A 22608-nucleotide genomic window follows, 5' to 3' on the forward strand; every position below is an offset into this window, starting at 1 on the left:
TTCACAAATAATACCAAACTACTACTTGATTCTTCACATGGAAATCCAGTTTTCCCAGCACTGTGTATTCGAAGACGCTATTCTTTCCCAACTGAGTGATCTTTACCCTGATGTCAAAAATCTGTTGGCCATAAATGAGAGGGTTGATTTCTGAACTCTCAATCTGACTGCATTGATCAACCTGGCTGTCCTTGTGCCAGTACCATGCTGTTTTGATTACTGTAGCTTTGTAATAAGCTTTACAGTCAGAAAGTGTGACTTTCCAACTTTGTTCTTCCTTTTCAAAATGACTGGTATTCAGGGCCCTGTACCCTTCCGTATAAATTTGATGACTGACTCTTCCAATTCTGCAAAGAAGGCTGTTGGAACTTTGGGATTTCATTGAATCTGTAAATTGCCTTGAATAGAATTGACATCTTAACAATATTTAGTTTTCCAATCCATGAATGTGGAATGTCTTTCCATTTTTTTAGGTCTTCTTCGATTTCTTTAACAATGTTTTATAGTTTTCTGTGTACGAGTCCTTACATCCTTAGTTAGATTTATTCCTAGATTTTTTTTTATTCTTCTACTTGTTATTATAAATGCATTTTTTCTTGATTTCTTCTTCCAATTGTTCATTCCTAGTGTACTAAAAACACTACTGCTTTGGGGGTATTGATCTTGTACCTGCCACTTAGCTGAATGCATTTATTAGTTCTGGTAGCTTTGTTGTGGGTTTTTCAAGATTTTAGGTATATAGGATTATGTCATCTGCAAATAGGGAAAGTTTGATTTCTCCCTTTCCAATATGGATGTCTTTCATTTTTTTTCTTGACTAATTGCTCTGACTAGAATTTACAGTTCAATGCTAAATAACAACGGTGACAGTGGCATCCTTGTCTTGTTGCTGATCTTAGAGGGAAAGCTTTCGGCTTCTCACCATAGAGTATAAAGTTAGCTGTGGGTTTTTCATAGATACCTGTTCTCACGTTCTATTGCTAGCTTCCTGAGTGTTTCTATCAAGAAGTGCTGAATTTTGTCACATCTTTTCTTCATCGGTTGAGATGATCATGTTGTGCCTTCCCTTTGTTCTGTTAATGTGGTTTATGATATTTCTTGATGTTCTTTTTTAATGTGCCGCTGGACTCAGCTTGCTAGTATTTTGTCAAAAAATTTGGCATCCATGTTCATGAGAGATAGCGGTCTGCAATTTTCTTTTGTTGTGGAATCTCCATCTGAGTCTGGTATGAGGGTAACGGTTGGCCTCGTGGAAGGAGTTAGGGAGTGTTCCCTCCTCTTCGGTATTTTGGAAGAGTTTGAGCAGGACTGGCGCTCACTCTTCTTGGAGTGTGTGGCAAATTCCCCTCTGAAGCCATCTGTTCTTAGGCTTTTCTTTGTTGGGACAGTTTTGATGACTTACTCATCTCTTTACTAGTTATTGCTTTATTGAAATAGTCTATTTCTTCTTGAGTCCGTGTAGGTAGTTTGCATGTGTCTAGGAATTGGTTTATTTCATCTAGTTTATCTAATTTGTTGGCGTATAGTTGTTTATAGTATCCTCTCACAGTCCTTTTATTTCTATGGGTCAGTAGTAACATCTCCCTTTTCATTCTGATTTTGGTCATTTCTGTTGTCTGTTTTTCCCTTCATCAATCTATCTAAGGATTTGTAAATTGTTTCGATATTTCCAAAAAACCAAATTTTGGTTTTGTTGATTCTCTTGTTTTTTCTATTTCTCTATTTCATTTGTCTCCACTCTAATCTTTGTTACTTCCTTCCTTCTGCTCACTGTGGGATTAACTTGCTCTTCTTTTTCTAGATCCTCCAATTTTGAGGTGAGGTCTCTGATTTGAGATCTTTTTTAATGTAAGCATTCAGAGCTATACATTTCCCTCTCAGCACTAACTTTTCATTTGCCTCAAGATATTTCCTGATTTCCCTTGTGATTTCTTCTTTGCCCCTTTGCTTGTCTAAGAGTTTGTTGTTTCATTTCCACATAGTTGTGAATTTTCAATTTCCCCCTCTGTTATTGATTTCTAGCTTCATTCCATCAGGCTTGGAGGAGATACATTATATGACTTCAGTGTTTTCCAATTTGTTGAGACTTGTTTTGTGACCCAATATGTGCTCCAGCCTGAATAATGATCCATGTGCACTCGGGGAGAAGGTGCGTGCTGCTGCCACTGGAGAGGGGTTCCGTGTGTGTCTGTGAGGACCGGCTGGTTTAGAGTATCTTTCGAGACTTCTCTTTCCTTATTGATCTCCTCCTGCTCCCCTTCCTTCTCCTCCTCTTCCTCTTATTCATCCTTCTCCTTCCCCTCTTCCTCTTTTTTCTGCTCCTCCTTCTCCCTCTCCTCCTCACTTCCTTCTTCTCCTTTCTCCTCCTCCTTCTCATCTTTCTCCTCCTCCTCTTCCTTATTTCCTCCTCTTCCTTCTTCTCATCCTACTCCTCCTCCTTCTTCTCCCCCTCCTCCTCACTTCCTCCTCCTCCTCCTCCTTCTCCTCTTTCTCCTCCTTCTCCTTTTCCCTTCCTCCTTCTCCTCCTCCTCTCTAGTCTCCTCTTCGTGCTTGACCAGTTCTAATGCCATCCATTCATTCCATCTTGAGTGACAGTTGGAGCTGACCCTGAGGAGGTGAAGAGCACCCATGATGGGGTTGAGTTATCTGATCCCCACTTGTGGAAACCCGCTGTGTTGGGGGTGCTTTTCCATTTGACTGATTTCGTTTCTTATTGAGCTGATGGACCATTGTGGGTGTTGGGCTTGACCACTTGGATCTTGTTCTGAGTGGACTGGGCAGCCTATGGGGTACAGGCATTGCATGAGGTGGTATTTCCAGCATGTTTTCTTGAGTGTTTAGTCCACACATCCTGAACACCCATCCCTCTGCTGGGCCCTAAATACTGGCTCTTGTGCCTGTTGCTTTGCCGTGTGCCTCGGAGTACCCCTGTGGCGCCACTGGCCAGTGGGGCTCCACGTGGGCTCAGCAGAGCCTTGGCCACCAGCTGACCGGGTGCTTAGGTCCCAGGCGGGGAAGGACGAGCGCGCGGGCCAGGTCAACTGCAAGCCTGCTCCTGTCCACTCCCTGCCCCGCTGGAAAAGGAAGACGCCAGAGCAGGTGACCTCCAAGGAACCCTGGGCTCTAGAACAAATCCTTCAGCACTGCCACATCGGGGTCCCGGCAGGTTTGCTTTCTGAAGCCCACCCCCCCAGCCAGCAGGGCGCACCAGAGCACCGTGGTGGAAGGGCGCAGCAGCTTGTCCGGTCCCGCTGAGAGAGCTCAGTGATCGACTGGTGATGTCTGCCCTGGGCCCGTGCGTGGTGGGCCGGCACATGTGCAGGGAAGTCCCATCTCTGCTGTCTCTGTCCCAGGCACCTACGTGATGACGGTGACAGCCAACGACGCCGACGACAGCACCACGGCCAATGGGATGGTGCGGTACCGCATCGTGACGCAGAGCCCGCAGAGCCCCTCACAAAACATGTTCACCATCAACAGCGAGACCGGGGACATCGTGACGGTGGCCGCCGGCCTGGACCGAGAGGTGAGGCGGGGGGAGAGGTCCGCGTGGGTGGCAGACACCGTGGGGCCATGTCGCGCCACCGTCGGGGGGCTCAGCCTGACCTCTGCGGCCCGGCGTGGCTACATGCGCAAGGCTGGTCCGGTCCCTTGCTGCATTTGCCCCATGCCCCCTGGTCCCCGCAGGACTCAGAGCCCCGCGAGTGGCTTCCCAGGGGCTCAGAGTGGCCGAGCAATCAGCGAGCCGGCCAGGGACGCTGGGCTGCTGCCCTGGGGCTGGAGCAGAGGGTCTCAGTGGCGCAGTTCCCACACACACCCCCACGAGCCACTCTGGCTGAATCACCGAGCTGTGCCCACAGAAGCTTCCAGAACAGGCCCCCGCCGGTGCGCGCAGGGGGCGAGGGGTGGTGGGCTGCGGAAAGCAGGGCCGGGCCCCCGGCGTCTCCGACTGCCACCGCACAGAGCGACGCAGGCCGGACCCCCAGGAGCCTGAGCTCAAAGCCCGGCCCCAGTGTCCCGGCCGCGCGCAGTCCTCCGAGGACGCAGGCACTGAGTTCACTGACCACTTACCTGGGGCTGAATCTCTGACCTCCTGCCTCTCTGACCACTCGCTGTGGCCACACGAGGCCGGCACCCGTGTCACAGCCACGTCATCCACCCCGGCGCGTGGCCCCGAGCCCCGTCCTCACTCGGCAGAGCCAGGAGGCACCTTGGGGCGGGCGGAAGGGTGGGCTTTGCCGCGGCCGGGGAGCCCCACGTTTGGGCCTGAGTCACCTGGAAGACGGCGGCGGCCCCGGGGGACTCTGCACCAGTTCCTGGCCGACAGCCCCGGGCGGCGCTCCGGGCCTCGCCACCTGCGGCCTGTTTGCTCGGCCACTGCCGTGGACAGCAGGGTCCAGACGTGCTGGGCCCTCGCAGCGCTCAGAGCCTGGTGGCCGCGTGGGCTGCTTCCTGACCACTGGCTTGGGCTTGGTGGCCCCAGTTTGGCTCTCCTGGGCCTCGTCCTCCAGGTCCCTGGTTCCCCAGGTGGACGGCAGCTGCCGGGCCAGGGCGTAGCCTCGGGTCGTCCGAGGTTGTTCTGTGGGGCCGAAGCTGCCAAGGGAGGGGTGGGTTCTCCCTCCGCGGCCCCGTCTGCATATCCGGCGACCCTGGCAGTGGAGAGCTGCAGGGGCGCCTAATGCCCCGAGCTTAAACCGCAGACTCCAGAAGCCGATGCCAACAACTGCCTCGGCGTGCCGTTGCCACGTCCACCTTGCAAATCGATAAATGCCGCGTGGGAGCCTGGAAAATTCTGCCCCATCCTCGTCCCCGGGAAAGGCACGAGGTGGCTTCTCGTGGCCCCTAAATTGGAGGGTGATGGAGGAGGTGGCCCTGTGAAAGGTGGCTGGACAGGCAGGGGCCCCGGCGGACAGCCCAGCTCGAGCGCCAGCCTGCCGCGTGAACTTGGGCCCGTTCCAGAATGTTCTGAGCCCAGCACCTCTCCCGTGGGAAGTGGGGACCGTGATGCCAGCCTGACGGCACCTGTGGGGTCAGGGGTGAGCGGGTCCCGGGGCAGGAGGGGTGAGTCCATGACGGAGGCGGGCCGCAGCCACACTCAGGGGCCATCGTGAGTGCCCGCTCAGCCAGGACGAGGCCCTGCGCGGCCCGAGGTGGCCGAGGAAGGGGAGGTGGCCCGGCCCTGGCTGCACGGTCCCCTGGCCACTGAGCTGGGGACGGACGCCAGGGGACAAGGCTGCCAGCACGGCCCGCGCCGAGGGGCCTGGGAAGTGACCCGCCCCTCCCCGCCCTCCACCTGCCTGCCCACGCACAGCGGCGTGAGCCCGTCACGTGTCTCACTGGCCCCCCCCTCAGGTCTCGTGGTGCCTTCCGGGGGGCTTCGAGGTGCAGAGTGGGCTCCACGTGCCCTCGCTCGCTCACACACACTCTTACGCACATGTACACACGGCGCCCAGGGTGGGGAAATGACATTTGCACCTCCCGGTCGTGTCCAAGCAGGAGGGGGCAGAGAGTGAAGTGGGCAGCAGGCTCTGGGGACAGCTCTCTGCATGGGACCGGGAACTGGGGGTCTAAGCAGCATGCAGGCATGCCAGGTGCCGGTGTGCGGGCATGTGGGCTCGTGCGAGCACACAGCTGTGCAGGTGTGTGGGCGTGCAGGTGTGCAGGCTGCAGGTGCACAGGTGTGCGGGCATGCTGGGTGCAGGTGCACAGGTGTGCAGGCGTGTGGGTTCATGGGTGTGTGGGCGTGCAGGGTGTAGGTGCACAGGTGTGTGGGCGTGTGGGCTTGTGGGTGCATGGGCGTACCAGGTGCAGGTGCTCAGGTGTGTGGGCTTGTGGACATATGGGCGTGCACAGGTGTGTAGGCATGTGGGTGTGAGGGCGTGCAGGGTGCAGGCGTGCGAATGTGTGGGCGTGCAGGTGTGCAGGGTGCAGGCGCACAGGTGTGCGGGCGTGTGGGAGTGCAGGCATGCAGGCATGCAGGGTGCAGGTGCACAGCTGTGCGGGCTTGTGGGCGTGTGGGCTTGTGGGCACACGGGTGTGCAGGGCACAGGTGCACAGGTGTGTGGGTGTGGGGGCTTGTGGGCGCGCGGCCCATGGACCGATGCCCCAGTTCCACACACAGGAAATCGGAAAGCAGAGGAATCGGGCGACCCGTGGAACCGTTCCTAGCGCTTCAACGGGGAGTGGGGGGCGCAGCAGAGGGACCAGACAGCCGGGCCACGTGGGCTGGCGCAGGAGGTGGCATGTGGGGCGAGCGGCTCCTGGCCGGGCACGCACGGGCCCCGCACAGCCACAGACAAGCGTCCAAGCTCCTGGTCCTCCCCGCGGCGGTGGGGCTGCTGCTCTGATGCCCGGTCGAGGCTGAACTCCAGGAGAACGGCCCCGAAAGGAGCACACGCAGCTGCGATGGAGTCGCCAGTCGTGGCACCAGGACATGGTCGGGTTAGGCAGACCCCACCTTCACGCTGACCGTGATGGGGTGGGCACAGGCACTGACGTGGACATGGGTCGGTGGATTATAGGCAGGCCCGAGGTGTTGGGGCGAGCAAGATGTGCTCTCTGTGGGGAAATCGGGGCGGGCTTCTTGGAGGAGGTGGCCCTTGTGCCGTGTGTTTGGGGCTGGAAGACGCTGACCCCTGTGCTTTGCAGTTGATAGCCAGCATCTGATTTTCCTGAAATCTGCACCCCACACACCAAACTCGTCTCAGGGACCACCACCTGCACTCAGTAGGCTCATTTGTTCCTTCATTCAAAGGAAAACTTAATTGAGCACCTACTGTGTGCTAGAGCCCGCCTCGGGAGACCGCAGTGAACAGGACAGGCCACGCCCAGCCCGCGAGGCGCTGACTTTGGGGGAGGAACAGGCAACAAAAACTTACCAAGTATACAAAGTCAGCGAATGGCAGGTGCCGTTGGGAAAATGGCACAAGGCGTGGCCCGGGAGCCCCAAGGGCCGGCAGCACCCGGCCTGGCCCGGGCGGGCGTTGGGTTAGCCTCCTGGCGCAGCATGGGCAGCGGGCACGGGTTCCTGCGGGGTGCTGGCGGCCAGTGGTCCAGGACCGAGGGGTCGGCCGGCCACACCCTCAGGACGGCCCCTCCTGGCCCCTCCAGCCCCCGTGGCGCCGGCACGCGGCACGTCCTGGCCCCACCTCCATCCTCACGTGGCCGCCTCCTTCCCTGGGAGTCTGGGGTCTCCCCTCTTCCTACGAGGTTGAGGGCCACCCTAACCCCGACGAGCTCACCCCAATCCTCACTGCACCTCCAAAGACCCTGTTTCCAAATAAGAGCACGTTCCGAGCTCCCAGTGGACCTGGATTCGGGGTGCTGCCGTCACCCGCTGCAGGCATGCAGGTGCTCCTCCTGGAAATCCTAAATCGTCACAGGGTGTCCTTTGAAACTCGGGGGCGCAAAGGAGGCGGCCCCGGAAAGCAGGCACAGAGCCGCCCGAGGCGCAGCTCCCGCAGGTGCGGTCCTCGAGCCCACACCAGCTCCCCCCCACCAGCCACACCTGCCACGCTTGGGGGCCGCGGGGCGGGGGTCCCGCCCTGGGTGGCGCAGACGGGCATTTCCACTCTAGAGGGACTGTGGGGGCAGCAGAGGGGGCAGCAGGGCCAAGGCCAGGAGAGGCCTGGGGGGGGCGGAACGAGTGGGGGCAGCGGGCGGGCCCGCGAGCCTGGGGACCGCTGAGTGGCCTGTGCGCGCCACCCCCGCAGCGCTGTTCCAGGCTCGCGGCGTCCGCACAGAGGCCCCTGGCCTCCACCCCAGGGGGTGGGCGTCCTTAGCCCAGGGGATGCCCACTCCAGTGGTCGTGCGTGGGGACGTGCCCTCTGCGGCCGGTGACAGGGACAGGATGCCAGGAGGACACGAGTGGGGCGATGCTGAGCCTCGCGTCCTGAGATCCCGGTGAACCTCTCAGACCCGCTGCGGCCCCCCTGCCACCGCGTTTCTGCTGAACAAGATGGAGACCCCCAAGGCTCGGCCCCCGCGCCCCACGGGGCAGGCGCAAATTCACACACGAGCTCCTGCCAACGCCCCCCCAGCCGGGCGGATTCTCCGGGTGGAGGGGATCGTGCTGCTCCCACCGAGCCTCTTCAGGTCTGATTCGAGCTCCGCGGTCGGGGTGGGGGCGCTGGGACGGAGGGTCCCACCCCCCTGGGTGAAGGGGATGCGAGGAGGGGCTGCATTAGAAGCCCCAGGCCCCGGGTTCAAAGCCTCCTCAGCCCCAGGTGCGAGACCGAGGGAGAGTAGGGACCGTCCCTGCTCTCGGGGTGCACGCGGGGAGCAGGCTGCAGGCCGGGGGCCTTCCAGCCCCAACGCCCAGCAGGACCCCGCCGAGGCCCGGCATCCGGGGCGCAGCAGGGAGGCCGTCACTGCCCTGCTGCTGACCCTCCCCTTTTGGGGCTCGCAGAGACACAGGGGTGACCCGAGACCACCCGGAGCCCGGGGGGTCCTCACCTGGCGACACCCGGGGCCGAGCAGGGAGGCGGGCAGGGCAGGGGGCCGTCGGGGCGCGGCCTCGCGGCTGGACGGCTGGGAGCTGGTCACCCCGACTTCTGCCAAGCCCCCCGCCTGCCCCCTCGGCCTCCTCTGTCTGCACGTGCCCCCCAGCGGCCGCGGGCAGAGCGCAGGCCCCGCTCAGGGCACGGGGCTCTCGGCGGGCGGCCTCGCCCTCCCCCGCCGTCCCTGAGGAGAGCTGCTGCTAAGCTGGGGTTTTTTTAAGATTAATCTTTTTTTTATTTTAGATTTATTTTATTTACTTCTCTCCCCTCTCCCCCATTGCCTGCCGTCTGTGTCCACTCGCTGTGTTCTTCGTCCACTCGCACCCTCGGTGGCTCCAGGAAACTGCGTCATGTTGCTGCGACAGCTCTCCGTGCGTGCAGCACCACTCCTGGGCGGGCTGAGCTTCTTTCACTCTGGGCGGCTCTCCTTGCAGGATGCACTCCTTGCGCGTGGGGCTCCCCTATGCGGGGGACACCCCTGCGTGGCAGGGCACTCCTTGCGCACATCAGCACTGCGCGTGGGCCAGCTCCACACGGGTCAAGGAGGTCCTGGGAATCGAACCCTGGACCCTCCCATGTGGTAGGCAGACGCCCTAACCACTGCGCCACTTCCACTCCCCTGCTGCTAAGTATGTGATGTGTGTGGACTTCACGTTAGGAAAACAGAGGCGGGGGGACGGGGGATCTGGCGCCTGCCCTCCTCGCAGCCTTCGGGTCCGTCTGAGGGATCACACAGTCCAGGGGAGGTGGCCCTGTCCCAGCCTTCTAAAAGGGGCGTCTCCAGGGCCTGGTGATCAGAGGCTTCTGGAGGGTGGCAGGGAAGGGGGAGGCATTTCCCAAGCCCTGGATACTGCGCCTCAGTTTCCCCAGCTGGCTTTGCCGTAGTGGGGCGGGCAGGGTGTCCACTGTTTTATTTCTATTGGAAAGGACGTGGCCCAGTGCCAAGAGCAGGCTCATCTTCCTCCATCCTTTTATTTTTATTTTTATTTTTTTGTTCTCATCAAAAGGCTAATAATCTTTATTTTTTTCTCTTTATTTTTTTAATGTTACATTTTAAAAAATGAGGTCCCCATATACTCCCCACCCCCCTCACCCCACTCCTCCCCCCATAACAACAACCTCCTCCATCATCATGAGACAGTCATTGCACTTGGTGAATACATCTCTGAGCACCGCTGCACCTCATAGTCAGTGGTCCACATTATAGTTTACACTCTCCCCCAGTCCACCCAGTGGGCCATGGGAGGACATACAGTGTCCAGTAACTGTCCCTGCAGCACCACCCAGGACAGCTCCAGCCCCCTTAAATGCCCGCATCCTTTTTAACAAACAACTGTGGAGCACCTGCTGGGAGCAGGCCTGCCCTGGAGGCAGGGGTACACCAGGGACCCCCATGGAAGCGCCCCACTTCCCAGGCACTGTGCTCTAGGAATCATCACACTTCATCATCCTCCCACGGCCCTGGGAGAAGCTTCTAGAACCGCCACTTCTCCCACGATTCATCATGGCCCAGGGTTGCAGAGCTGCACAGAGGCCCTGAGGGGCTGAAAACAGCAGTGCCCGCTGGGCCAGGAGACCCCCAAGGAGAGGGGCTGCGGGGGCCTGGGGGGCCGAGACGGGGCGCAGCGGGCAGAGGACCTGAAGGCGTCAGGGCCGCCACAGGCTGGCCCCGCACGGCCAAACGGAACAGTTCACAGCGCCGTGCGGCTCGGGCTGCCCGTGGGGAGCCAGGGCAAGGGGCAGCTGCCACCCCAGACTAAGCCCAGGGCTCCCCGAAGCTAGGAACTTAGGCGAACAGCAGGCACGCCCTAGAATGTCCCCACAGCACCTGGTTTATCTGGAGTTCATGCTTAACTGGGTGCCCTGTCTTGTGTGCTGAAGATGGAGACCCTGCCCGGGCGGCCCCTGTCCCCCAGAAGCCCTGCCTGGGCGGCCCCCCGGCCCCCTGGAGACCCTACCTGGGTGGCCCCCGTCCCCCTAGAGGACTCCCAGTCCTCTGGAGAGCCTGCCTGGGCAGCCCCTGTCCCCCTGGAGAGTCTGCCCAGGTGGTCCCCGGGCAGCCCCTGGCCCCCTGGAGGACTGATCATGGGCCGGGCGGGCCGAGCAGGTGAGGCCAGGTGGGCCATGTGCTGTGGCCCCCCTCCTCTGAGGGCACCTCTGTGACACCTGCTGCAGGTGAGCACAGGCGGTGCTGGCGGGCGACGCGCCTCTGAGAGCCGGGCCAAGTGGTCAGGTTGGCGAGGGGCAGGGACATAACGTGCGCCCCCACGGGCCGCGCCGGCCTCCCGGCCAGGCGAGCCGCCAGGTCACACGCCCGCAAACGCGAGGCCGTCCCCGTATACGCGGCCGGAGCCCGCACTCACGCCCCGCGTGGAGGCTCGCCGCAGCCGCCTGGGAGCCACCTCCCCGCCCCCACCCCCTGCCCTCTGCTGCCCGCGTTGGATGCACCCCAGCAGGGCAAGTGGCTGAGTTAGCCCGGCCTGCGGCGGGGCGCACCAGTGGGACCCCCGCCCTGCCCTGCGGGAGGCACTGGCCTCTTCAGGGAGGAGAGTGGCCTTTCCAGAAAACGCTGCCAGAGAACTTAGCTCAGGGCCCCCGCCGGCTCTGGCTGCCGTGCCATCCGCTGCTGCCACGCAGCTTGAGCGTTGCCTGTGAAATGTTCCAAACAAAAATGCTCATTTAAAAGCTATTAGAAAAAATGAAATAAAAGCCATTAGAGGTGTGTGAAACAGACAGAGGACATCCAGAGAGGCGCCCAATGGCGGGACCCCGTGCCGGGCACCGGGCGGCAGGGACCGCAGCGTGAGGCCCCAGGCCTCCTTGGTGGAGCAGGGGCAGGGGGGCCTGCGGACCCCGGAAAGGACCTGCAGGTGCCCTGTCCTCCGAGGGCTGGGCGGGGGGCCGTGTTTGGCACGAGCATCCCTTCCCAGAGCCCTCTCCTCCTCGTGCCGCCAGGTCTCCGGGCCAAATGTGCAGGTGGAAAGTGAAAGCCCTAGGACGCGGGGACTGGCCCAGCCCGGCTCTCTTCCTGCCCCCACAGCGGAGCCATGGTCCGGAGGGGTCAGGCTGGGGTCCGGGACCCCTGGAAGTGCACGCAGCTGCCCTGTGAGCGGCCTCTCCTGCCGAGCCCAACACAGAAAGGGACGGCACGGTGGGGGGGTCAGCAGGACGTGCGGCCACGGGCACACAAACAGACCTGGCCAGACCCCCCTTGACGTGGAGGCCTGAGGCACGAAGGGCCCGGAGGCCGGGCCTCAGCCTTTGCCCCATCGGCTGGGTGGCCAGGACCTGGCCAGGGGCCGCAGCTTCCCTGGACACTTCCCACTCCCACCCCAGGACAGCCGGAAGCCGAGGACGCGCCACCCAGTCACAGGACGGGCTGCTGCACCTCTCGCTGGCCACCGGCTTCCCCACGCCGGCCTCCCCCACCAGGACACACCCGAGCCCCCTCCTGTCACCACAAAGCCCCTCGCTGCCCTCCCTGCCCCGCGGTCTCTGGCCAGCGCAGGTGGCGGCAGCTGGCCTCCTCGTCGCAGCAAGCGGCCTCGGCTTGCTCTCGTTTGGGGGTCTTGGTTTGTGTTACACCCGTGGTCTCTGGTCCCCTCGCACGGTGGGATTTGAGCTTGGCAAAGCCAGGCAGGGCCCGGGGGCTGCGGGGTCCAGAGCCCGTGGGACCCGGATGCCAGCGAGGGGTACTCCTACCCCCCAGCCTGAGCTGGGGCTCCATGCACGGGGCCCGTGAGGGGCCCTCGGGCTGTTCATGCATCTGTGTCCACGGGAGATGAGGCCACGGGGTGCAAGCCCCCGTCCCCGTTCTGCTGTGGGCTGGAGTCCGGCCTCCCTGGGAGCAGTGTGCCTGGGCCTGCCAATGCCCCCGGGGACGTCCCCCCTGCAGCCTGCCCACGGGGGGCCTCGTCGGCCCCTGGCCACTGGAGGCCGTCGTGAGGAGCCACGTGATGTGGACAGTTAGCATCCCGGGGCAGGCACGGGCACGAGTCCTGAGCACAGGGCAGCGCACTCACCCAGGCTGGGCACTCACCTGTGCCGCCTCCAGCAACCCCTGTGTCCTGGAACAACGGCCACGTGTGAAGGGCCACTCAGCCACGTGCCTCCTCGGAACCCAGTCCGGGGGCAACAGGGCCTCTGCCGGACTCTAGGGGAAGCAGGTCCTCACCCGCGGGGCAGCCCCTGCCAGCTGCGCGTGGCGGAGCCCAACGCTGCCGCCAGCCGGGTGCCATGGGCAGGCGCTGCGCCTCGCTGTGCCTCGGTTTACTCATTAAAAGGGATGGCTCCCCTCGGAGGAGTCAGGGAGTCATCCTGGGCGAGGCCGAGGGGCAGCGCGCAATTCCGGGCTGGGCACTCCGTCACCGCAGCTCTTGCTGGAGTGGCCATCACCGGCTACCCGGGACGGCACTTGGTCGCGGAAGGCCGCGACGGGACGAGCATCTGTGCCTACGGGCAGAGAAAGGCGGGTGCGGGGGCCCTGGCCGAGAGCAGGGGTGGGGGCCCTGGCCCAGGATCCCCGGCCCAGCCACCAGAGACCCTCCTGGAGCTGGAATGGCAGGTGTGCTGCTCCGTCCAGAGGTGCGGCACAGCGGCCGCCTTGGTGAGCCCCCAGGTCCCTGCGGCCACCTCCGGGGTGGACCCCAGTCCAGGCGGCCACCAGCAGGGTGGGCCCCACAAGGTCCAGCAAGTGCCCAGGACGTCTCAGAGGAAGTGAGGGTGACGCTGTGGACAGTGGGCCTGGGCGGCGGGGCTGGTGGCAGCCCCTCGCTGCCCCCTGGGCCTGCCTGCTGGCCAGTGCCTGGCGCCCAGTGGCCGCGCCTCGGCTCTCGCCCCACGTGCCCCAATGCCGCCTCCCCCTGCTCCACCCAGGAGTCCAGTCCTGTCCCTCCCTGTGACAGTTTTGGCCGCACCCCCGGGATGCTCGCCTCGCCGAGTGGGACGCTGGCGGTGACCTCCAGGTGGCAGGTCTGGTCACAGCAGCGTCGACATCCCAGTCTCCTTCATCCTGGACAAGTGGCCTGGCCATCGGCGTCCCCACATCTAGGGTCCAACGGGGCTGGGCCTTGCGGCCGGCAGGGGCTGCCCCGGGCGGGGGACGTGGGGTGGGCCCTCACCCAGGGGGGCTGCCCTCGTCAGGAGAGGCGAGACGCACAGACACTCGGGGGCAGACGGGAGGGGAGCTGCCCCAAGCCGGGGAGCGCGGCCAGCAGGGCTGGGGCAGGCCGGGAAGGGCCGTGAGCTGTGGGGGCTGAGCCGGGGGTGGGTGGGGGGGCTGAGCTGGGGGAAGGGGGCTGAGCCGGGGTGAGGGGCAGGGGGGATGGGGCTGAGCCAAGGGGGGGCGGGGGGAGTAAGGCGGGGGGTGGGGAGGGACGGTGGGGGGCTGAGTTGGAGGGGGGAGAGGCAGTGGGGGGGCTGAGCCGGGGACGGGGGAGTGCAGGCGAGGGTCGTGAGCCTCAGGGAGGCCGCCTGGGGGAGCGGGAGGCCAGGGAGAGGTGACCTCACTGGGCCGGACGCTGGTGGCAGCTGGGGGTCGAGATGAGTGAGTGGGGCAGGGGTGGCCTCTGCTGGGGACTCATTGGGCAGAGGTACGAGGGCCCAGGCGGCCTCCACGGGGTGCAGGAGAGGCGCGACCCCAGCACCCCTGAGCTGTCCCTGCTGAGCCGCCCTCCCCCGTCCATTTTGCAGGACGCTCTCCCACGGTCCTCCTGGGCCCTCGGGTGGACGTGACAGATGCTGCATGAGACAGGTGGGGTTTGCGCAGGTGGGAGCGCACCTGGTTGGGTCAGGGCATGGCTCGTGTCCCAGCGGCCTGCTCCCCTGGCCGGCCCCGGGCTCCCGGCTGGCCGTTCACGGTTTCCCGCTTTGGGACCTGAGCCTGCTGACACTGGGTCTGGGGCGCTCGAGGGCAGATGAGGGTTTATTAAAGAGAACACCTTTCCCAGCGGCTCTAAAGCCGGCAGAGGCGGCACTGGCGCATCAGAGCGCCCGGTGACCGGTGGCCCCCGTGTGGCGTGGGCAAGGGACGCTCCCCCAGGAGCCCAAGCCGCAGCCCGTGGCCGGCGACCACGCCGTGCACTCAGGCCTCCTGAGCAGAGCTCCAGGGCGAGGCCACACCTGGGCCATTTCTCCCCCAGGCCCTGCGTGTCCCGCTTCTGAGTGGAAAAGGCAGGCTCCTTTTTAACTTCTTACCTGCAAATCCACCCAGCCCTCTGCGTCAGGCAGCCGAAGGGGCCGGAACGCTGTTGGCCTTATAAAGGGTGTTTATCGGGGGTAGAGCTCACAGCCACCCGGCCATAAAGCAAGTTACTGCCCTCACCGAGGTCTGCCGCCACGTGTGGGAGCAGGACGGCTGCCAGCACCTGCCAGCGCTCGGCCTCCTCTTCCTCCCGCGGCCCCGTGGCCCCGGCTTCTTCGTTCTCAGCTGCGGGCTGGCAGAGGGCCCGTCTCTCTCCTGGGCTCAGCCGCTCTGCTCTCCACAAGGGCAGCTGTGCCACCAGCCTCTCTCTTCCTGGGGCCTCTGCCGTGTCTGTGGAGCCGTCTCTGTTCCTTGCGTTCTTCTCTGTGTGTTTACTTCCTGGGCTCCAGCACCAAAAACTCAAACTCTCTCCTCTGCCATGTCATTTTCTCCGTGAATCCTCACCCGCTAAGGGGGCAGGGACTTAACATGCTGCTGACATGGCCAAATCAAAGCCTTAATCATAACTTAATCAAGGGGAAGTGGAACCTCTGAATTTAATACAACCTAATACGCCCAGAGGAACAGAGCAGGTCACAAGCACAATCCAACATCTGTTTCTGGAATTCACAAACAGTGCCAAAGTGCCACCCCGTCTCCGAGGTAATTCCATAAGTGCTTCTTTTCACCCGCCCCGCGGAGCACGTCGCCCTTGGGAAGGGGAAATCCACAAAGGGGGGCGCCGGGTCTGATTAGAGCCGTGACTCGAGGGTTCTGCCTGGTTGCGTCAGGAGGCGTGAGTGGCTGTCCCTGGCGCGCCGAGCTCGAGACGCCTCCTGCCAGCCCGCCACTCGGTCGCCGCTAGTTAGAGTATCGGAGGCCGGCGAGGCGAGCGCCGCTCGAGGTCCCCCCGCAGGCGAGCGCGGCTTCCTCGGCAGGGGCGCGTGGCTTCGGCCGCTCCGCCGCCCGTGGCCGCCTGCCCACGTCTCCTCTGCGATTAGGAGCTGAGCCGCTCTCGGTCCTGCTGGCTGCCAGCCTCCGTCGCCGTGGGATCTCTGCCCAGACCGCCACGGGCGGGTCCAGTTAACGGTTTCACCGCCTTGAAGGATTTGCAGGGGAGGAGGCACTCCCCTCCGCTCTGTGTCATTCCCCCACTCCCCGGGGCGTCAGACGAGACTTCCTGGCACGTGGTAAGTAGAGCTTCGCTCCCCTGCTGGCGGGATAGCCTCTCACCAGCGCCGCTTTCGTTCACGTGCCCGCGCTCGTCAGACTCAGGTAGATGTTCTTTGGGGACAAGACGGGATCTCCCCTTGGCGTTCGGGAGCACTGGACGCCCCGAGGGAAATTCTGAGAAACGGTCACTGCAGCTGGGAAGTGAGCGCCGCCCTGGTCCTGCAGCAGCGAGCCTCCCTCAGCGGAGCGCCCGGCGAGGGGCAGAGTTGCGCCTTCCCAACAGGATTTTTTAATCATTTTCACGGAATTCGGTAAGATACCAGAGGGCTGTGTGGACTCAGAGAGGGAAAATGAGCAGTTGAGGCACATTTTCCGCTCCCCGCCTTGGCCTGTCTTTTCACCTCTGGAGTCTTATTGATTTCTCCCTGCTGCCCCCCAAAAAGAGAGGAGAGCGTTCAGGGAGAGGAAAGCGAAAATTAGCCAAAGGCGCTCCTGGCTTGAGGCTTCGACGTCCTCCCCTGAAATAACGTCCTCGACAGACCATCATAAAATGGGTCCCAAGACCCTGATGGCCCTGCGGCCAGCACGTCCGGGGCCCTCCTCGGGGGCCCTCAGGGCCACGATTCCAGCCACGTCGGGCCCAGCTCGTTAGAGCCACTCCAACTCTCAGTGCCACGCCAGAGCGCGTCTCTGGAACTCCTGTCGATGTGTCTTATCGCCAAGTGACACACTTGTGCTCAGGACACAAAGAAGCACAGAGAGGGGTGAGCCAAGCCACCCGCCATCGAGGGCCACACGGTGGGCGGCCGCGTGCACCGCCAGCCCCCTCCATGCCCACGGCGGGCGCCCACACGCCCTCTTTCTCAGAAACGCTCCTCGTTGGGCGCCCGCCTCCGCGGCTCACACGTCACGGCACGTCAGACGACCTTCCTCCGCCGTGTCATTTCCCAGCCTCTGGTTTAACATCGCTCGGGCTCGTCGTGGTTTATCTTACGAAGGCCGTTGTTCTCCATCTTTTGTTGCTATGAATAGCACATGTGTCAGCTGCGCATCGCCCTGCAGGGTGGGGGCAAGAGGCCGCGGGGCGGGCAGCTCCAGGCTGGTCAGCTCGGCGACGCAGGACAGACATCCAGGACCCGGGGGCTGGCCACCCCACTCCCTCCCCGGTGGGCGCGCTTGCCGTTGGCACAGCCCTGCGCAGTCTCAAGACGGCAGCCACGGCCCCAGCGCCACGGGCAGACGCAGTGGCACCCAGAGGGGGCGGGGCCGGCCCTCCAGGGCCTCTCGTCGGCCTGGAGGGAGCCCCGCAGCGGGTCCTCAGTCCTCTAGCGCCTTCGTGGCTAGAGGCACAGTGACCGGCCACGCCAGACCGGCCGCTGGCCAGTGGCCGCTGTGACGAGCCCTGACCAGGGAGGAGGTTATGGAGCAAGGGGCAGTCAAGAGGGGGCCGCGCCCACCCCCTCCCGAGGCACGCCCAGCTCCACGGCCCAGAGCAGCTGGACCCCCACCCCCGGGGAGGGCACAGCGCGAGGGTCTCGAGCCCAACAGCGCGACAAGATGCGCCCCGACGCTTTGGGGTGGACGAGGGCCGTCCAGCTCCCGTCCAGGGGGGTCCAAAGGCCGGCAGCGGGCGGGGAGCTGGTGGTGCCCGGGAGCCGGAGAGTGGACCCGGGGCCGGGGTGTGGGGGCAGGGCCGCTGGCGGCCGCGGCTTCCCGGGAGGAAGCAGGGGTGAGGGAGGAGGCGCGCCCCCTGCGCCCACCACCCCCGGGGCACAGCGCCCACCGGAGCTACCTATGGGGTAAGTGGGCGCCTCCCCTCCGCCCTCGGGGGCCAGGTGAGCGACGACCCCCCACAAGGACAGGGCAGCGGGGCGGGGCTCGGACCCCAGCTGAGGGTCTCAGCCAGGCACGGGCCACCGGGGCCCACAAGGAGGACGACGCGCAGTCTGAGAGGGAAGCCGGGACTGCCCTGACACTTCACGACTGCCGCGTCCAGGGGCCCAGGGTGGTGGGGTGGGGGCGATGTGGGGGTCAGAGGTCACGGGGAAGGGGTAACGCGAGAGGGGATGGACAGAGAGCTGCCGCTTTCCGTCTGGGCCCATCAGCCGGGCACACCCCCTCACTCAGGCCCGGCCTCTGGGCTGCCCCAGGGGGGGCTGGGGGTGTCACAGCAGCACCCACTGATCTGAAGAAGCCAGGCCGGGCGTGGGGCAGGGGGAGGCCAGCGGGGGGGGGCAGCGCCAGGGGCGCCTGAGGTCCTGTCGGGGCCACCGGCTGTCGGGGCACTGCAGGGACTGTCCCCCTCCCCTCCCCCCTCCCCTCCCTCCTCCCTTTCTTCTCCCTTCTTCCCCCCTCCCCTCCCACCTCCTCCTCCTCTCCTCTTCCAACTCTCCCTCCTCCCCCTCCTCTTCCACCTCCCCCCTCCTGTCCGCCCTCCTCACCCCTACCCTCCATCCCAAGAGCAGCAAAGGCCTCAGGAATCTGCAAGCTCCCTCCCTCCAGGGCCGCAGGCTGGTGGTGTGTGCTTGCGTGTGCACACTGTGTGCCCTGGTTCACGTGTGCCCAGCAGGCATGTCACAGTTAGGTGTGAGCTGTGCGTGTGCACAGGGGTGTGGGGCCCCCACAGCTGCGCGGGCAGGCGCCTGAGCACACGCAGGCTGAGGCCGGCACCTCGCGGCTCCCGGCCAGGGAAACTGAGGGCGCCCAGCACGTCCGACAGTGAGGAGGGGCCCCGGGGGTGGGGGGTGGCCGGACCTCCCCCCTGCAGGAGGAGGGCGCTGACCCCTGCTCGGGACCCGCTTGCTCAAGGGGCCGCTGCCGCCGGGGGGGGAGCAGAGGCAGCACGTCCACCCGCTGCTTTCACTCTTCCGAATCTTCCAGGATCAAACGCATTCCGAGGGGGGGGGATGCGAGCAGCCGCTGCGTAGGGTCGGCTGCGCCACGGGGGCCGCGGAGACCCAGAGCCGGAGCCGGGGCGCTGGGCGGGTGCCGTTCCTCCGCCTCCTCGGACTGGGTGACCCGGTCTGGTGGCAGGTGCACGGCTCACCCTGAGCCTGCCAGAGGGAGGAGGCTGAACCAAAGCTCAAGGCACGGGGCGTCTTGGTGCAGAATCCCCGGACTCTGCAGCCGGCTCCGAGACAAGTTCCTCCGCTCCGAGGCGGCTGGCAGGGCCCTGAAGCCTCCCTGGGCGGCCGCCCCCCAGCAGCCCTAAGAGGCAGCCAGTTCTGGGACGAGCTGCGGGACTCGATGGCCGGCCCCCTGGCAGCCTCTGTGAGCCCCGTGCCCGGCATCCGAGCCCTGAGAACCTGCGTGCTCCTCGGGGACCTGGCCCGGGGGTGGGACGTCGGTGGGGAAGGGTCAGCCCTGAGCAAAGCCAGGCTTGGGAGCCGCCTGCGTGGCTGCAGCCAGACTCCTGCCTCCTGAGCCAGCGAGGCGGGCCGCGGGGAGGCAGGGGGTCCCCACACGGGGCTGCCTCTGCCCCCAGCACCCCATTCAGCTTTCTGGGGCATCCTGCACCCCAAAAATAACCTAAAGCACCCCTCCTCCCTACCCCTGGTGCCCCAAGCCCTGGCCTAGCTGCAGGCCTTGGGAGAGCCCCCACCCGCAGCCCCCCCACCCTCCGGCTGCACCGCCCTCTCAACAGGCTCCTGCTCCCACCCAACCACCTGCTCACGTCCACCGCAGAGCACCCACAGTCAGCCGCCTGGGGCCCGCCCGACACTGCGTGTGCATGTGCATGGACGCGGGAGCACACGCGTGTCCACACAAACGGGCCACCCGCTACATGCCAAGCCTCACGCCTTCCACTTAACTGTCCACTCTGGCTGGTCAGTGTGTGGCCAAAACGCCGTTGTCCAGTGCTTTGTCTGAGGCTGTGGCCTGATCGTTGCTAGTTCAAAATAAACTCCCGTGGACGCTCTGGCGCCCTGCGTGCACGCAGCCTCCATTCCTCACGGGCACAGCGTGGTCCCAGGCCAGAAACAGCGGTTGGCAAGGGGGGGTGCGCTCTAACTATCTGAGGGACGAGGGGCAGCTGCCCTGGTGGCTGCTGGGAAAACAGCGCTGGCTAGGGCGCGCCCTGCTGCCAGGAAGCGTCCAGGCCCGTCGCTGGGCCGCAGTGTGTGCACGTGTGTGTGCCAGATGCATGCCTGCCTGCCACCTACCTTTGTGCAGACCGAAAGCTGAGAATGGGGTCCACGTTTCTCAATAGATGGAAAAATGACGCGCACGAGCAAAGAGGCCGCCACTGCGGTGGCACGTGGCTGCCACGGTGGCACGTGGCCGCTGCCCCCGCCCGTGGGCCTGAGGCCCACTGGCCTACCCGTCGCAGCACGCCTGCGAGCCAGCCAGAGGAGGCTGCAGGCCGAGGCGGCGGAAAGACGGTCGCAGACCAAACTGCAGCGGTGCCTGCGGGGGACCGCCACCCTGGCGGGAGCCAGCAGGAGCCAGCGGGCCCAGCCGTGGGCGGAAGGGACGGCAGCCACCGCCGACACCCCGAGGCTGCCAAGGTTTCCAAAGAAAACACGGAAGAGCTGTTCCTTGGATAGCTTTCAGGAAGAGAGTTGTAATCCTGTGAGACCAATCCAGAAGCTGTCTGGGGCCAGGAGCAAAAAGCAAGCAGCCGTGCCGTGGACACCTCGGAGTCCAGGCCCCCCCAGCCGTGGAGACAGATGTCCAGAAACTCCCCAACCCCTGCTCAAGGGTATTTCCTTTGGGATTTCTAAAATGTCCTGGTTCCCAACGTTTCCGTAGATTTCCGGAGCTTTCCAGACACCATCTCCCCTGCCAGTCTCTACTTAGCATCAGCGTGGCAAGAAATAAGCCCTAGAGAGAGAGGAGACCGTGTTTTCCCTTTGAAGGGCCGTGAAAAGGTAAAAAGCAGAGCCCGCCTCGGCCGCCTCCCGTCCCAGCTCGTCTCCTTCCCCTTCCCGCCATCAAAGCCCCTGCCCGGCGCGCAGCCAGCCCCGGGCACCGCACGCCGCCCTCCCCGCTGCGCGATCCGCCCCGGCGCTCACCGGCCGGCTTGGTTGCGGGATGCTTCCCCGGCCAGAGCCGCCTCCGTGCTCGGCGCATCTCTCCTCCCGTTCCCGCCAAACCCAGGGCAGGGAGTGGGGGCAGGCTGGGGGCGCCCCTCCCTCCACTACAGTCTCTCAGGCAGGAGGAGGGGATCAGGCCTTCTGGAAGCCGCTGTCACACACCAGAACAGGTTCCGAGGCCCGGTGGGTGCAGCCTCTGCAGGTTTCTACCCTCGTGGCTGGGAGGGGCTTCCTGAACTCCCGGTGCCTCAGTTTCCCCACCTGCAGAGGAGGGCACAGAGCACCGAATCGCGGGCTCTTGGGAGGATTCACCAAAGCCCTGCGGACGGGTGAAACTCCCGCCTGCTGGGCCCAGGGCGGCCACCCCCAGGCCGTCGCGCCTCTCCCCTGGGTCGGGCCTGCCGCCCTGGACGTGGGGTCTCTGGTCTCACTGGCCCAAGCTGGGCCCCTGTGGGCTGAGGCGCCACGTCCTGCAGGACACCGTGGAGGGGGCGGGATTGGGCGAAGGCTTCTCTGCCCACCAGGGTCTCAGCGGGTGCACCCCGAATCATGAGCCGGGCTCTGGCCTCGGGGAGCAAGCAGGGTACGTGGGCAGGTGCCGGGCAGGTGGGCGGACGAGGGCAGCGGCTCCCGAGAGCCAGGGCCGAGGGCTCCCAGCGGCCACTGTGGGCTTGTCTTCAGGGGCCGGGAGCTCAGCACGGCACCGAGGGGCGGGCGGCCAGGCCTGGGGTCCCGCTCGGCCTGCCAGGCAGCCTGCCCTCGGGGACAGGGGCAGGGGGCAGGCGCGAGCCCGGGGCAGGCAGAGCCGGCGTCAGGCGGCGGAAGGGGGGCGCGCGAGGTGCGCGACGCGCAGGCGGAGGGGGCTGCGGGGACCCAGGGCAGCCCGGCGGGCAGGAGCCAAGGGCCGCGGGCGGCTGGAGACGCTGCCCTTGAGCTTCGCCGACCCTTCCCTGGCGCCGGCAAGGCGGCCCTTTCCAGGACGCACAAGGGGCTGCCTGCGCTGGGGTGCCCAGGGCGGGGTCTCGGCCCACAGCCCCGCGCCGGCCCGGCCTGCACATGGTCCCTTTATTTTTCTACCTTGGCCCCTGTTGACTCGGGCTCCTTCCCCACGAGTCCCAGTTTCTGGATTCTCTTAACTCAGGCTCCGGACGCTGGCCGGCCCCCACGAAGCCGCGCGCCCAGGCCGAGCCGCAGGCGGGGTCCAGGGCCGGGCCTTCCCCAGCAGCCCCCGACCCCAGAGCCTGCGGTGGCCGCGCTTGCCGTCGTGCCCACACCTTTGCTGCTGTGGGAAATACCGCCCAAGCCGGGAAATGAGAGGCAGGGCCGTGGGCCCCCCGGGAGATGGGGCGGCGGGGACCCCTGGGTGTGCGGCGTGCGGGCGGGCTCGTCTGGGGCGCACACCTGGCCTGCCTCGCGCCCTGCAGAGGACCCGTCCAGCGCTTGAATCACCCCCCATCGCACAGCCCCGCTCCCCACCACGGGCCTGCTCGGCTGGGCCCCCGGCCTCCGTCCCCACGGGCTGTCCTCGCCGGGAGCCCGACGCGCTCGCACTCGTCACACTTCTCCCTGACCTCCGCGGCGGGCTCCGTGCCCTCGCCCTCAAGCCCCTGCCCCTGTCCCTGGCCTCCTTTCTCCGTGGCCACAGGGCCTTTGCACTGACAGTGCACAGCACCCTCCCCAGACGGCCCCGTGGCCGCTCGGCAGCCGGCGCCATGGCCAG

General features: G+C 64.4%; 1 protein-coding gene across 1 annotated transcript in view; it reads left to right on the forward strand.

The window, feature by feature from the left end:
- CDH4 (cadherin 4) overlaps positions 1–22608 on the forward strand; it is a 145004-nt gene that overhangs the window by 81447 nt on the left and 40949 nt on the right. Inside the window, exon 4 of the mRNA XM_058287276.2 lies at positions 3354–3526. Coding sequence (XP_058143259.2) covers positions 3354–3526 — 173 coding nt within the window. The remainder of the gene's footprint in view (positions 1–3353; positions 3527–22608) is intronic.

This window comes from Dasypus novemcinctus, chromosome 24 (genome assembly GCF_030445035.2).
Source record: "Dasypus novemcinctus isolate mDasNov1 chromosome 24, mDasNov1.1.hap2, whole genome shotgun sequence".
In the NCBI taxonomy this organism is placed as follows: Eukaryota; Metazoa; Chordata; class Mammalia; order Cingulata; family Dasypodidae; genus Dasypus; species Dasypus novemcinctus.